Genomic DNA, 16,722 nt, shown 5'->3' on the forward strand with positions numbered 1-16,722 from the left:
ACATCTAATGGGGCTAATAAGGGAAATCAGCCTCCCCATAATACTATTATATCATGTTCAAAGGCTCCAGGTTAGTACCTGGTTGCCCTCATTAGTATATATAAAACACAGTCCAAGGGAGATTTCGAGCTATGAAGTGAATTACTTTAAATTTTTCTCAGTCAATAAGGGCTGCTGGTGTGTTGTTGTGTGAGAAACCACATAGAGATATGATGTCCATTTCAGAATGGGGTCCATTTCAGAACCACCTGGAGTCTAAGAGACAGTAACCAAACAAAACATGCTTGGTGACCTAGAGGAATTTATAGGTGTAGCAGGAGATGTATGAGACATGTCAAATACAACTTTGTGAAAGAGCAACGTGCATTAGGCACTTCCACTGGAAATAACATTGTAGAAGAAAATAACATCAACTATGAAACTCACCTTCGCAGAGTCAGAAACATTGTCCCAATATGGAGATGGAAAATCCATCTGTCCCATCAAAATCTGATCAAAAAGCACTTCTTGGTCATCTCCACTTCTGTAACATAAAAACCAAAGAAAACCAACAACAAAACCCAAAGAGAAATTATTTTCAGATGTGGTTTCAATAGACTTTGTAAAATTGTTTTTAATTGCTGATGCCTTAGTATGCTTTTGGAAGCTGTTGATTGCCCCAATCATGCAGCCATGGGTGTGAATGGTGAGATCACAAAACACAGTGCATTTGGTACACTCTTTCTTTTTGCTATTCTTTAGGATTGTCCACAACTTTGAAATTGCTTTGAGGGGATAAAATATCTGACACATCCTTATTAAGTTTCTTACACTTTAATTACCTTTTACCAACCACAAAATATGTTGCATTCTGTCCATGAAAGAAGATGGTTATTTCACAGTGTATTTAAAACTTCAGGCAATGGCACACAGAACCTGTAATGAAGGCTCTTGTTTTGTAATGCAATGAAGTTTAAACTACAATAAACAAACATGAGACAGAGATCTTACCATAAAATCAGACATTTATGGGGCTTGTGTAAAACACTATGCAGAGCACAGAAAAAAACACCAAACCCTATAAGCAGAAAACTTCTACCAGTGGGAATCTCTGCTTAATGTGAAAGGAGCACAGGGAGCAATTCACAAAACAAGGATGGTTGAATAGATCAGTCCATACCCACGGAATGGAGGAAAACCACAGAGCAGGATGTAAGTAATCACACCCGCTGCCCAGATGTCCACCTTCAAGCCATATCTAGAAGTGTGAGAGACATGGTTAGAGACATCCCATTCCTATGGACTACAGTGCAAGAACAGAGGAAACATGTTCAGAATCATTAATAATTTCTTATGAATTCTCATCTGAACTTTCTCTACCTACCAATCCTCATTCTGCTATCAAATATTTTTTACACTTACATCTTAAAATCAGATCAGAATGTGTGAGTGCACAGAAGACGTTGGCCTGTATTCTTGAGTTAGTTAACTAATTTAAGTTGAGTTAACTTGAGTTAGTGATGCCTATCAACATGAAGTCTGCAAAGGTGACACAGGCTGCTCAAGCCAAGCAGGCATTTACTCTGTGGAGCAAATCAGAAGAGGACAATGTGTAATAATGAAATAGAATTAAGTGAATGGTAGTTAGCAGTCTCTAGAGAACAGAATTACTTCCACTGTATCTGCAAATGGCTAGTTAGTAACTCAGTGTTAAGCTGAAAAGTTTGAGGCCAATAGCTGGCAGAGGTTGACCAATATAACTCCAAAGCCAGCCTGCTCTGAACTGGTTTGGGTAGGATAGCCTCCAGAGGTCACTTCCAAGTGAATTGTTCTATGAGCCATGAGTCTGCACCATAGCCAACCAAAGGCAGCATAAAAATCTTAATTGCAAGAACTCCAGTCAGACACAATGGCAAGAATGTCCTGCACTGAGTACACATCAATGTATGATCACTACCAGTGATTTACCCGGTTTCAGCGATGATTTCTGGAGCTACATATGTTGGTGTCCCACAGACAGTATATAGAGGTCCATCCACAATTGTTGCTAGGCCAAAGTCTCCCAACTTCAGGGACTTGCTTCCATCTTGGTGTTCATACACCTAAATCAGGAGAAACATTCAAAGCTTTACCACAATACCATCAAGGTAATTACTGTATCACTTGCTAACTGCCTGAAATGTTCCTTCTTATTTACAGGTTTTTTTCTCCTCCCTACATTTAACATATTTCCGTGCATGCTTTGAAAATTCACAGACAATTTGGACAACTTCCCTTGAGTACAGTCAGGATGTTTGGAAAAGACTTGTCTCGCTTACCTGTGCAACAAAAGACATACCACTTGCTAGATGCTAAAGCCCAGAAGCAAATGTGTGACCTTCCAACAGTGGCTTTCTTACATTAACTCCCCACTGAATTCACAGTCTAGGGGGATTGAGTTTATTCACTTTACTTGCAGAGAGCTTAAAGGTTTGCACAGGAACTTCAGCTACTTAGAAAATACAAAAGTGATAGCAGTTCCAGGCTCTTCTGTGTGCTGAAGCCACAAGACACAAACCTGGCTGGACTATTTCACCTAGAAATACTGTCCTGTCCTTGGATGACTCTTACACACCAACAAGTGTCTTATTGGCGTGATACTGTCACGATCAATGGGACATAGGCAGCTAGGGCTGCTAATGGGGATACAGGAGAATCCTGTCCTAAAACCTGGTCTTCACAGCAGCAGCGTGATCTTTCACAGGGTTTTATAGGTGCAAAGGGAGATTAAGATGTAGTTGCATGAAAAAAAAGCTAGAAACATCAGTAAAAAATACGGAATTTTAAAAGCTGGCTCAGAGCAAAAGAATGGCCCCAAACTTACAAATACTGAAAACTTTACCAAAAAAAAAAAAGTTTAAAATAAAAAATACAAAAATGTATCTAAATTAAACACTAGACTGTAAGTCTATCTTTAATCAAGTTGCTGGTTTGAGTTCTTGCTTCCCATTTTTGGAATGTTTTCTACAACAGCACCTTAAAAAATAGAAACAGTCTACAGAAGGCCTTCTTATAATATATATGCATCACTTTATTATTTTGCAACCCAAACCAAAGCTCCATGCAGTCTGGATCACCACTTAGTGATATTGTGTAAACAATTTCCAGCAAAACTGTGCAAAAATTAAAGCTATTGTACTTCCTAATCAAAACCAAAATAATCCTTCATATATATCTTCACCAGCTACTCCTACGTCCAAAATCACATTTATCTACAACTGTTTTAAGAAGAAAATAGTAGATCTTTTCTTAAAAAAATACAATAAATTCTACAGGGGACCTTAGAAGAGTTCACTTGGAGCAAAAATAAAGTCTTGAAGTTTCTCACCACTGTTTGCTACAGATCTGCTACAGCTCATAATAATTAGTTATGTTATACAGCCCCCATCCCCCAGTTTCTTGTTTGTTAATGTTAGTCACGTCTAGAGAGAAAACCCTTCTCTGCCCTGAATCCCTGCGTACCAGGTGATACAGCCACAAGCAGTCATTCAGAATACAGAAATACACTCCTCTCCTTATGTTACTTTTAAAAATTCAACTGGATGTTTAAGATGACCAGCAATTTAAAATGGATTCAAATTTCTCTTCTACTAAGCCAGAAAAAAGTTACGTTTACAGAAAAGCACTGGGAAAAAAAAAAGCAATTATGGTTTTATTAAAAACACAGATTGTTAAATGCATCTGGTTCCTGAAACTAAAGAAAGTGCTCTCTGAAATGGCAGTAATAAATCTAATTTCAACAACAGTATTAATTAAAGTCTAGAGACTAGGGCTTTAAATATTCACTTGCTGAAATATGTAAAGTGTGCACTTAGACATCAAGAGCTGAATCTGGCCTAATTAGTATTTCACTTTTTTTTTCATGCAGTTATCTTTTACAAAGCCCTCTCTGAGCTGTGCTAACCTAGCAAACGTAAGTCCCTTCCTTCAACAGACCACACCTTGTGTGACCCATCCATACTAGAAATAATTACAGAAGAGGTTTGTTTGGCAATATTTGCCAATGCAGAAGGTTTGGTACAGTGTATTTTCTGGTATTCTGCCTCATATGTTTCTAGGAATAACTTTGCTTGGAAAACTACTTCAGTTGACTTGTAAAAAATGAAGAAAGTAACTTTTCCTCACCCTGTTATAACTCCATATAAAAAAGAACCCAGTGTGAAGCTGTGGTATGTTACTTGCTGGTCAAGGAATGGGAAAGATAATTTAACACTCATGTTATTCAGAATAAATGCTATATATGTTCCTGCATTTAAATAGTGAAGGGCAATTAAAGAAATGGGGATTAGTGCAAATTGCCCACTATGTAGTGCTTTCACTGTTTTAACTAAGCAATAAAACTGTGTAATTGTACTACACTAATTGAATGCAGCCACACATAATTGTATGCCACCATATGTATCCTATTAGTATAAAGACTGTCAGTATTTTCTAAGCTGCTCTTGTGATCAGTGCAGATGGCAACAGTCAGAGAAGTTGTTCTCTAGGGTTTATTATATAGCTATAAAGACATCCCATGACTTGACAAAATAAACGTTCTAAATAGCAACAATTATGAAAAATGTTCCAATTAAAACATGGAAGACTCCCTAGAGAATAAAAAAAAACTAAACAAAAAAGCTAAAACATCACAGGTATTCAGCATACCCTAAACTCTTGGACAGTTGACCATTAGGTAGACTTTACATGCCTTGAGGATAGTATGGAATATTTAAGCAGTTAAAAAATAATGGGTTCTGCACACAGGACAGGTTCACACACAAAAAGATTTATTAGCAGGATCTAGAGCTGGTCTCACACATCAGCTCTAAGCCTGAAAGTTACTTTTGGGATGAAGGAAAAATGAAAAGAGAGAAAGGAGAAGGTGAAAGGGAAGGCTCTACCAGGGGCTGGTAAGAGATAAAATAAAGAAACTCCAGATGAACATCCTCTTCCCATCTCCCTCTCCAGAGCAGCATGTTCCCCTTCACTCTCCATGTTTTCCTGTAATAACTCTACAGCCTTGCTCATCCTCCCTGTTGTTTTTTTCCACTAATGGGGTTGTTAGCCTTGGGACATGCTCCTCTAAACCTAAAGTTACAATCCATGATAGGGAGAAGGTGGGAGAGAAACACTAGTGGCCAGGAGAACCTACTGTAACAACACAAGCAGGGTTTGCACGTGCAACACCGTGACAGTAACAGAGGGAAAGCCACAGCACAAGAACAACAAGGGAAAAATACCTCCATAACCACTTAGGTGAAGGGTTAAAGAGCTGCAAGGAAAAGGGTAGGCTACAAAAGGCAAGTAGAAGGTATTTAGCAAGAGAAACGCTATGACCCATGTGGCATTTTTCAAGTGCTTTATAAATGCCATGAAAATAACACTAGTTGCAATCCTGCGACATAAGGAACCACACATCCCATTTCACAGCTAAGATAAAAGCAGAAAGGTTCAGAGACACTGAGGCCACAGGCAGCCAGTGTTAGAACTGGGCTCAGAGCTCAGATAAGGCTGGTTCCAAAGCACTCTTCTGAAGCAGTGTTTTTTTCTTTTAAGGACCTGATAAACCTTAGAGAATTAACGTAATTTGTGAATCAAATGCTGGTCTTTGAGAATTAGGATGCTGCAAGAGGTTAAATGCTGCATCCTTACTGCTCCGTCTCAAAATCAATGCACAACCCTGAAAAAGTCACTCAGAAACAATTCAGCTAAACCGTGAACAACATGATCATTCTTGTTAGTGGGTAATTACCAGAAAAGCTGAGCAGTCAAATCTAATCCTTTCCCTGCTGCCCTCACCTTCTGCCCACACCTCCTGCCTACCTCTTTCCCCCAAAAATTTTAACTCTGAACACAATAGAGTTTAGGCAGTTATAGACAAGTCAAGATGGCCAGCAGGGCAAGGCTTGTCCCAGACCAAGACCCTCCTGCCCACTCCAGGAACAGCATTAATGAATCCTGGCATGGGATTGCTACAACATCTGCATGCAGCCACTTATCAACACCAGCACCAGAAATGCAAATGGAGCACAAGGGACAAGAAAGGTGTATCAGTCACTAGTATCTAGTGAAACTTCCGCCCAGTGTGTTTTCAGCAGTTTCTGGAAAATGAGGGCAGGTTACTGTCTTACCCAGAACCTAGAGGAACTTCAACTGCAAAAATCCCACTCCCTGGATGTTTAGTAAGATCTGCTGGAGTCAACTTTCTCATAAAACCTCTTCAGTGTCAAGCAAGACTAAATGCATTAAGTCATGGCCAAGACCACACAGCTGAGAGAACTGATGTTCTATGATTATATGAACATTGTTTTATGGTTGCAGAATATATGGAGAATTGGGACATCTTGATACAGAAAAATGTCAGCAAATTTGTGAAAACTCAGAACAATGAAATAATCACGAGAAGCTAATTTCTCAGAAGAAATAAAACTATGTGGAGGATAAAACTGCTTCATTCAAGTGTGCAAAATTCTCAGAAGACTAATTGCCAGGGTATGTTTTTCATTGTCTTCAGTGGATAAGGCTCATACAGTTTCCGCCAGAAAAATGTAGATTTAGACTATCTATTTGGGAAGGTGGCTTAATAAAAAGTGCTATAGGATTATTTGGGAAATGCAGTAGGAGAAGGACAATGAAGTCCCTTCCTGGCTCTGCTTTGATGTATGACATGATTAGGGCACAGCATTAACATGCACCATACTTGTAAAACTAAAGGGTTGCTAATTATTTAGGCAGTGACAGAAGAACAGAATAGTCTGCTGAGGACAGAACACTTACATTTATGAGAAGCTTGAAATTATCCTGCAGTTTACTAGAAGTTCACTTCTAGTGATCCCAGGAATAATTCAGCTGCTGTGTCCCATGGAACAGTCTAGACATACCACCTTATGTTACTGTACTTACTGTGACAGCTGTTATTCTTAGGAGAGCTTTACAATGCAAAGGTTAAAATTAAAAGATCGGCGACTTAAAAGACTGAAATAAACTTGGCAGGCATGTGGAATGAGGAAGTGCAGACCTTTTCTCACACTCTCCCAAGTTATCAATAATATTGAAAGATGAATCTTTACTTACCAGTAGATTCTCTGGCTTGATGTCCCTGTGGACAATGTTCAGGCTGTGAAGATATTTGATGGCACTGGCCAGATTGTAAAGCATCCCACTGGCATCCCGCTCTGTGTATTTGTTCGTGGAAGTAATAGCATCAAAAAGATCTCCTCCCTGGAGCAAAATTACCATGGGATATGAGCAATACTGCTTGTGATATGACTGAAAAATTTAGGGAAGATCAAGGAACATTTTTAAAGGAGGAGGAGGAGGATGGGAAGGGAGTAGCACAGTTTCCTTTCAGCTATAAACTATGGGTTCTGTGATGACATCCCCTGTAATGGCAGGTGAGCAGATCAATAATTCAAAACCATTTGTCATGGCTGAGCTGGTCAGCCAAGAGGCTGGTGTTTCTACTGCAAACCATTCCCACCTGTTGCTGCTTTTGTAACACGTCCAACACTTGCCAGCCTGCGTGTTCAGAGCCTGCTACAAATTTCTGGCAAGACTCCATACTTGCCTGTCATGATGACATTTACCAACCCTTGGCAGTCTTTATTATAATCACAAACAGACTGACATCAATTCTTTGCCCAATGCCTGACTGAACCCCAGAAAGATGAAGGAACTCTGAGTAAAACTCAAACTAGCTACCTGTTGTCATGGCTATCGTATTTTAAAAGTCTGATTCCATCTCACAAAGCTTTGAAAACATGGACTTTAGAAACCACTTTCTCTACACAAGATGTGAAGTTTTTGGTAATGTGACGCCTCTTGCAGTTAATACTGAAGAACTTTAGGGCATGTATGTCAGACAATCATACTGGGTGACACAGGTGGCAGCTTGTGCCACTTCCAGCTCATCATGCTGCCTAATTCAACTAAAAGCTGCTGTCAGTGAAAGAAAAACAAGAAAACAAGAGAGAAAGACAGAAAGATGAAAAGAAGAAAAACTAAGTAGAAATCCTCAAAGTTGAAATGATCTTCACCAGCATCTGAGGCAGCCATGACTGTATTTCCAGAGGTGAGTTGGCAAGTGGGGAGAAGGAACTTGGAACTTGGAAGTACTTGGACAAAGATGGAAAAGGAATTTTAAAGATGTGATTAGGAATAGGAAGGGAGCTTGACAGAGTGCAGGAAAAACCAATGATCTTTTGAGAGATACTACTCAGAGATATTGAGCCTTTGGCCAAAATCTAAGCAGCACTATAAAGAAAACACAATCCAGCAAGAACAACAAAAAAAAAAAAAAAAAAAAGAAAAAAAAGAAAAAAAACCCCAAACAAACAAAAATAAAAACAAGAAAAAAGAGAAGACAAAGGATAACTCTGTAAAAACAATGCTAAAATTCCCTGCTGCAGTCAAAACATCAAGAAAAAAAAAATCACAGAGGACTGTATTTAAAAGAAAAAGTAGGTATTTTCTTAAGGAAACAGAGGAGTCCCAGCTTTACCAGCTCCCAAAGTTTTATCAACAGCTTCAAGATATTTTCTGGGTTTTTTTAAGGCTCAACTCCAGAGCAAACAGTTTTTCCGCCTTCCAGAGAGAGAAGGGGGGGACAAAGAAAAAAAAAAACTTTTCCAGGAATTTGGCTACAGAGAAAAGGATAGGAAAAGACAACCACCAAAGACTCAAACCTGATAAAACAGACTTCACTTGTCATAAAAAACCCCCAAATTATTAACATTTTTGCATCATTGAGGTGCCACTGAAGTATGCCAGGGCACGTTTATTCCCATTGTAGATGCAAAGTCCCAGCTCTTTGGAAATTGCTTACAGCCAACCATTGTCAAATCTGGACCACATCAAACTTCTTGCCCTGGCTGGTGACTGTTCAAGACACATCAAGATACATAGTGTCAAGGAAAAGGAAGAACAAAAGGCCGAGCTAAACCAGATAGAGGATTAGAGAGAAAGAGGCCAAATATTTGGCAAAAGTACAATACCATGTACTTCATGGCATTATCTGATCCCTAAGTATTAGGTATCAGCATGTGGCAAAGTATGTGAGATAACTAATCTATCTTCCCTAAGCTCCTTCCTGTGAAACCCCTGTACCAGCTGCTTTTTAACATGAGGCAGTGGATTAGACAGATCTTTGGTCTTATCTAATATGTTCCAGATGCTCAGACCAAGTGTCAATAATATCAGCAAAGCATCTGCCTCCAAAGAAAGAAAATGATCTGAGCTATGAAGAGCAAGAATGAAAGAAGCTGACCCTTAAAAACAGAAGGAAAAATTTTGGCTTTAAGTCAGAAGAAAGAGAACAAATGTTCATGCATAGGAGAAACATAAACTCAGAAAAAGATAGAGGCTGCAGAGCAATTTAACAGACAGTCAAGCCAATCTCAAGCAGATTAATTTTCTCCATTTAAGCATCTACTATAGTCAGTAAAGTTCCTTACCAGGTATCCTGCTAAGAAAAGAGAGCATGTATTTAGTCTGCAGGTTTCTCTGTGGTTAAAAGAGACGTGATATCCTGGAAAGAGTTAACAGAGCTGACAGCTATATCAGGCAGAATTGTTTTCAGACTTTCCTCTCCCCAAAGAGCACTTTAACCTGCAAGGTTCTGCTAAGCCGATTCACACAGCAGGTCACTATCATTTATTCAGGCACCAGGGGTGAGTTCAGGATGACATTTCAGTCTTAAATGCCCTGTTTTGGAGTGAAACAGGACCAGAAACATCTGAATGCAGTTTTTATCATCTGTGCACATGAGGAAGTGTACTTGGAACTACAGTAACCAATTATTTATTTATTACCTTGTTATGTAAATGATATGATCTCTCTTTTTCTTCTGCAAAAGTGAAATCATATCCTGGAGCATTAAAGGAAACTCAGCAATAAATCTTGTTTCTTAAATTGGCCAAACCCCTGTTAAGTTTGAATAACAATTTTGTTTCGCTGTGTAAAAAGGCAATGTGCCAGAAACCAGGTCTTTGCTTCCTTTTACAAGCACCACTTGCAATGTGTTTATATTTGTATTTATGAAGTGCTTTTTCTTACACTTTACAAAGCAATGAATGGTCTATCTGCCATGAGGTGAGGGCGGGATTTGCAGCAGTCACTTATGTCAAAGATGTTACTGCCAATTAATGCAGGGTGGTACTAACTGAAACCCGGCCCTGCGCTATCAAGCCTTTTCTCCTTGCCTCTCTTTCCTGTCTGTAAGTTTGATTTAAGTCTTCAAAAGTCAGTCAATAACAGATGATTAATCAAGTCTTACAGTGCACATTATGAAATGGTAACAGTAAGCAATTGGTGAATTAACACTCAATGTCTTTCCAGAAATGCCTTCCCTAGTGCCATAGAGTGCAACAAGGCTTTTCTTCCAATTATATATTAAGGAATAGATGTTTGCTTCAAAGAAACAAAGTTGACTTCCCAGGATCAGAATATTTCTTTTAAATTTCTTCTATTATTCTACATAAAAGTAAAGACTATTGAAACAGTGTTCTCTAGAATATAAGAAGTACAGAGATTCCTATAAAGCCCTTCCATAACATAGCTAAAAGAACATGTGCAGCAATCCTGAAGAGTAAAGAAGAAAGAGCACAAGAAAACAGATTTCTCCAGAAAGTGAATAAAACGCATGTGGTTTTTTATATCCATCTTTTAGGCTAGTTATTTTCTAAGAGTTTTCAGTCCCCTCCTCTCTCATTTAGCTGAGTAGGACTTCAATTAAAAATCCATTGGACACTACAGTGTACACATTTTTCAACCATGAATAGCACAGCAGGTTGCACCCATGAAACCAGCTATGTGCTTACGTCTTGGCAGGTTAGACAAGGCACAGCTTTTAGTTCTTAGCACACCTCATGGGGCCACGATGAAGGATTTGTCAATGCAGGATGAAGCTGTGGCTACATGTGATTACAGCGCTGCGCAAAGGGATTGATGTACCTTTGAACAAGCTCTTGCAGACACTGAGGAAAACCAACAGTAGCATGGATTTCATAGTGAGCTCACTTAGAATAGAGCAGAAATTATGATTAAAATAGTGTTAGATGGCTAATGGTATCTGATCTCAAGCTGTGCTATTTCACATTGCATGCCTGAGAGAGAGAGAGGACTGTGATTGTGAAGGGAATGGGGAAATTATTCTGGGACTGGTTATACAAAGAGATTCATGGCATGAAAAAGTGTCTTTCTGAAATACTTCTGAAAGTATTATTCTTTTGTCTTAGGATTTAACTTTTTCATCAGAGAAAAAAATGTCAGCTCCTTGTCACCAGCACCTCCCAGTGTGCTTCCTCAGAGCTTGGAGGTGGTGGACAGTGGGGTTAGTGGGACCATAAGCTCCACAGCACTACTCAAGTCAAATAGGATATCTGTCAGGTGCAAACCTAAGAGGACAATGTTGCCATCTCCTAAGCTGTGGGGCATAGCCTGAGCTTCTCATAGATAACAAGACTTTCCCAGACTGCCATGAGGACAGGGAAAATCTGTGGGCATCCATCCATGAGCCACACACAGCCTTCCAGCTTTGGACTGGGAACATGGCTTGTGTCACCAGTGCTGCCACAGAGCATGGGGGATAATGGAAAAAAAACAAAAACCCGACTCATTCGACTTGCTCTTGTATTCCAGACCAGAGATTGAGAAGGTATTTAAGAAACACTTGGACCTGGGATTGCCCTATTTAACATCTCCATGAGGTGCCTACATTAAGAGCACCCTCTAACCTCCACTACAACCAGAGCAAAGCAGATTAACAATCCTGTTTGCCAAGAGTTGCCTTCTCTCACGACCTCAGGTGGTGCCTGTTTCTAGCCATGGATACAGAGGATGCCCACTGAAGAGGACCTCACTCTTAATTTGAGAGGAAGTGATCTGGGTGCCAGGGTTCAGAGTGCCTGATTTGCTCAGAAGTGTTGAGCGTGTACACACAGCAGACCTCCACACAAATACTGCTGCTGCACAAGTTCATTGACACATTTATCCTTAAACACTTGAAACTCTGGATTTCCCAGGCATAGGTATGATGGCTGCTGCCAGGGAATGTGCCAATCAGGATACAGAAAAGGAGGTGGCTTCTGGAAAGATATCCTTCCCCAGAACAGTTAAGGAAGGAAGGAGAATCGCAAATCCTACCAGCTGATGTGAAAAACAGGTGTATCCTGGTAAAGTACCTATGGAGGACAAGATGCCTTCAGCGGTTTTCTGTTATAATTTGCACAGTTTACTCAAATCCATTTTTACCATCTTTTCTGCACAGTGGCATACTTATGTATTAGTAGCAGAACCAAACTCATATTTGTTGCACTGCACTGTTGACAGTATGGGGGCAAGAGATAACCTGGTCTGAGCTTCATAATCCAGTTTGAACATACAATTCCACCAAAGAGTGAGCTAAATGCACAAGATCTGGAAGTCACTGTGAAGAAATAAACAGGGTCCAAAATAGAAATTACTGCATTTGCTTTTTTGTTAATTTACTTTTTAGAATAGAATCGTGCTTTAAATAGCAGGCTTTTCTTTTTCACTTTCCCCTTCAGCTTAAATTTAGTTTGCTATCAAGAAGGCAAGTTTTAAACTGTGTTAATATAAATCAATAGAGAAAAAACACATGTAATATTGTTTAGATTTAACATAAATTAATAAAAACTAATGACCTAATGAACTTTTTGCATTTTGAAGGCTGGTATTTATGGCTGTTTGGACTGGGTATATTTTCAATTCACCTCAAGGCAGATTATGGCTTTTTAATGAGTATTCCTTTGAGGAAGCAAACAAAACTGGTGATATCCAAAGTACTGTCCACAGGACACTTCTAAGCATGGCTTACAGGAAGTCAGACAAATATTTGAAATATTTGAAAGCTAATAAAAAAAAAACCTGACAGTGGGTTACACATCTTTCAGTATGATGCTAGACTACTTTCAGAGACCCCTTCCATTCTACACTGTTCTGTGACCCCATGATTTTTAGTAAGCCTAAATAGGAATGGAATTTTTCAACATGGTTGATACAGTAAGCATCTTGTCTCCAAAATACTCACCTTTACAAGTTCCATGACAAGGTACAACTCAGTTGGCATGTCCATCTCCTCGATCAGAAGTACAATATTGGGATGCTTGACTCGTCTTAAAATAGATACCTCATTCTGGATCATGTGTTCCTGACACACAGAAAAATCTTCAATGAATGTGGGTTAGTGGGAAAAAAATTCACAGTGGAAAAAGCAGACAGAATTGGGACCTGCATGGATTCTCTGGGGTTTTTGAAAAAACTAACAGATGTTGCCTCCAGCAATACAGAAGGAACATATCTAGAAACAACATCAATGTGGCAACTGAAAGAAGAGAGCGGAACACAGAAAAAGAAATGGAGGAAAAGACGTGTGTCTCTTGCAGAGAAAAATAAAATACAGAAGTTTTTAAAATTTTATCTGATGCAGAATCTTTAGATTTAACAACATGATAGTATCTTCTCGAACCATTGGTTACAGTTTTCAAAAGCTAACAGTCAATTGGTGTAAAATTGACATCAATTTAATTAACCTAAGCCTTACACACAGTGACCAGTGTTGTTATAATTATTTGTATTATTTTTCTGCTTTCTATAACACCTGGAATTATGAAAATTAGAGGCTATAACTACATGGATAAAGAGCAAGGAGTCACACACAACCAACTGGAGAATCAACATACACATCTAGAAAAGAACATGACAGCTTTTTGTCCTGAAACTCCACGAGTCTCCAGAGGGCAGGAAAAGACTTCAACCAAAGAGATTCTAACACTTGTCAGGAAGGACACAAATACCAACAGTTTCCCAAAATGATCCCTCACAAAACATTTGTTGGAAAAAAACATCTTTGGTGTCATATGTTTTTTGTACTTACTTTTCCTCTACATTTACTTTTCTTGATTATTTTCAGAGCATATTCTCTACCAGTTGATCTGAGGAAAGAGAAAAAAAAGTGTATGTTCAATCACATTGAATATTTTTCCCAGTGGTGTTTATATTTTTCATTTGAGTACAGTAAGTGTAGTGAAGAGTTCTAGTCAAATATTTGTTTTTTCCAAGAAACAAAGCTTAGATTTGACTGGTATTGTGAATTTGAGCCAAAGTTATTAAATACACCTGCCTGAGAAAAAGACATAAAACTTTTTTTTTTGAAAACATTTCATTGTTTTCAAAACAAGAAATTGCTTATTTTTTTCTTTCATTTTGTAATGAGAATTGTTATTACTTTTTCATTTTTATGTAAAAATACCATACAGTGTTCACAGGTTCACATATTTTCAAAACAAAAAAGTTTTGTTTTCTATTACACAAAAAATACAACCCATGGAAAATACTTACTTACTTTTTACTTAAAGTGAAAAGTCATTTGTTTGCATATCTGCAGTCGCAACTGCTACGATAAAAAGGTCAGTCCTTGGAATAGTGTTTTATGTATTTAGTAAGTATAGGATATTCAGCAGAGTTAAATATGTTGGCTTTTAGGCAGAATGTAAAAGGTTCTGGAGACAGTAAGGAATTACAGAGGAATTAGTTCAGGATGAGAACACATTTCTTTTTAACTACTGCGTTGTTTTGAAACCTTATAATATTTATCACTACCACATATACATTGATATTTATTATCTAGATTGCTAACATAGAAAAATTAGCTTGTAGACAAGTTAACACTATCAACTTCCATTTTTTAATTAAGTTACAAACCCAAAAGATGGCTGTAAGGATGAAAACAAGAAGCTCTGTTTACAAGATGCAGTTTCACCATAAGGTTAAATGGAAAACGGGTAATTTAAGAAAAAGATCTTACTGAAATATTTTCCTTTTGTAATAAGAAACTGAACAGGTTACAAATGTCTATTACATTGCCCTTAGGCATGCTTGGTTAAAAAGTAAGAAAAAAAAAAAACCTTTCAAGAATACAGGGCCATTTTTTCATTCTTCATTTCACAAAACACAGTAGTTAAACCAATACATTAAATTGATATAGAGTATGTTCAACAGAGACATTAATGTGTCTAAAAATGTACTCAGTCTGTCAAACAGGACATGCAATGTGAGTAACACACTGAAAACACTGCATCTGGAAAAGAACTGGGCATTTTCATTGCCATATTAGAACATGGAGAACTCCCCTGGCAATGATGTACCACTTACTTTTAATTTAAGGGAAAATGGGGAATTCAGTAAAAAGAAAACATCAAAATAGTCATTTTGTTTGAGTTCCCAGGCAAAGAGCTAAAACTGTGTCTATTAGGACATCACTTAAATCACACAAGATGAGAAGATTTATGAATTGGGGAAAAAAGTACAGCACATCTGTTTAAGAGTTATGCAAATAAAAATTAAAAACTTCTCCTATCTGTACTCCCCCACACAGGGGTTTAATGCTACAGGCCCCCAAAATTGGCTGCACTCCATGTGGGGTACCCCTTCTCAGTGCTGCTCTTCAGTGGCTACAGTCCAAGCTCAGTGAGGGGACAGGAAGAGATTTGGACACTATTTTTTGGGACTAGAAGGAGGAGGTTGAACAAGAAATATTAGAAATTAAGATATCTGGGGTTCAAACTCAGACAAAATATAGCCTCTTTCAATAGAAGTCTCCAAGCTGCTTGGTTGCCCTAGGAATGCTTCCTTTCTGTCATGAGAAAGGAAATTGATGGTTTTTGTTGGCCATGGGAGACCCCATGTACTCCAAGACACTGGGAAATCTGAGCTAGTGAGGAAATGTCAGAATTTGGAAGTATCTGAAAGTTAAAATTGAACACATACAAAAACACCGCAGGACAAATCGTGCATACGATGGAGCAAATATGTAACAAGCAGATGACAACTCTGACTACTCTTTGTTTTGGTAAAAGGAAAATTAAAGCTAAGATAATGTAAATCCTTTCCCCTAAAAAGCTGCAGAACCACAGGCTGTCAGCAGCACTACAACTTACACACTGCCAAAAAATATGCATGGCCATGTCAGAAAGTCACTGTGAAACAGGCATCTCACCTCACTCCATCAGTGAAACAGGCATCATGCTCACTCCAAACAATAAAAAGGAACCACAAAAAGTAGGCAACATGTTATGGCTGGACAGAAGTCTGGACCCGCTGCACTATGGCAGAGTTAGATCTCTAGCTCATAACAGGACTTGGTGCCACATTCCCTGGCTCTTTTACACTTTTGCAAAGTTCACAGGGATTTACTCTGCATTGTAGACAAAAATCTATCTCTGTTATATTTGTGTGTGCATTAAAGGTATTTAAGTGTGTGTGTCTGTGCATTCACAGATGCTCAAAATGGGATTTAGAAGTCCTCACATGAAAATTTTGGAGATGGTTTCTGGCTTCTATTTGGACTGTTCATTGTCAGAAGAAGACGCCTGTGAATGTATTGAAGTGCTCACAGACATGTATTAACCAGTACTCACTCACAGACTGATCTTACAGCTATGGAGAAGAAGTATCCATGTGACCAGTGAATTTGTGTAACAAGACCCATGCCTACTTGTTTAACACCTCATGGTGCTATTCCTTTGAAGTCTAATGCACACAGGAATTGTACTTCAGAAGAAAATGGAAAAGTCCTCTGTCCCAAGTATCACCCCATTAATTTTGGCTCTGCAAATGATGGACATCTCAAACTTTGAAGCGAGGTGGTTAAAGAGGCTTAAAAAGACTGCAAAGAATATTTTTGAAGGAGTTTCACATGTCCTG

General features: G+C 38.5%; 1 protein-coding gene across 2 annotated transcripts in view; it reads right to left on the reverse strand.

Annotated features, from left to right (window-relative positions):
• Window positions 1–16,722, reverse strand: part of DCLK1 (doublecortin like kinase 1) — a gene marked incomplete at both ends in the record, with an annotated part of 229,957 nt that overhangs the window by 23,156 nt on the left and 190,079 nt on the right. For both annotated transcript variants that reach the window (XM_082279245.1, XM_082279246.1), the window contains 6 exons: window positions 427–523; window positions 1,160–1,237; window positions 1,948–2,081; window positions 7,075–7,221; window positions 13,049–13,168; window positions 13,895–13,952. In XM_082279245.1, coding sequence (XP_082135371.1) covers window positions 427–523; window positions 1,160–1,237; window positions 1,948–2,081; window positions 7,075–7,221; window positions 13,049–13,168; window positions 13,895–13,952 — 634 coding nt within the window. The remainder of the gene's footprint in view (window positions 1–426; window positions 524–1,159; window positions 1,238–1,947; window positions 2,082–7,074; window positions 7,222–13,048; window positions 13,169–13,894; window positions 13,953–16,722) is intronic.

The sequence above is a fragment of the Coloeus monedula genome (genome assembly GCF_965178545.1).
Source record: "Coloeus monedula genome assembly, chromosome: 3".
Classification (NCBI taxonomy): Eukaryota; Metazoa; Chordata; class Aves; order Passeriformes; family Corvidae; genus Coloeus; species Coloeus monedula.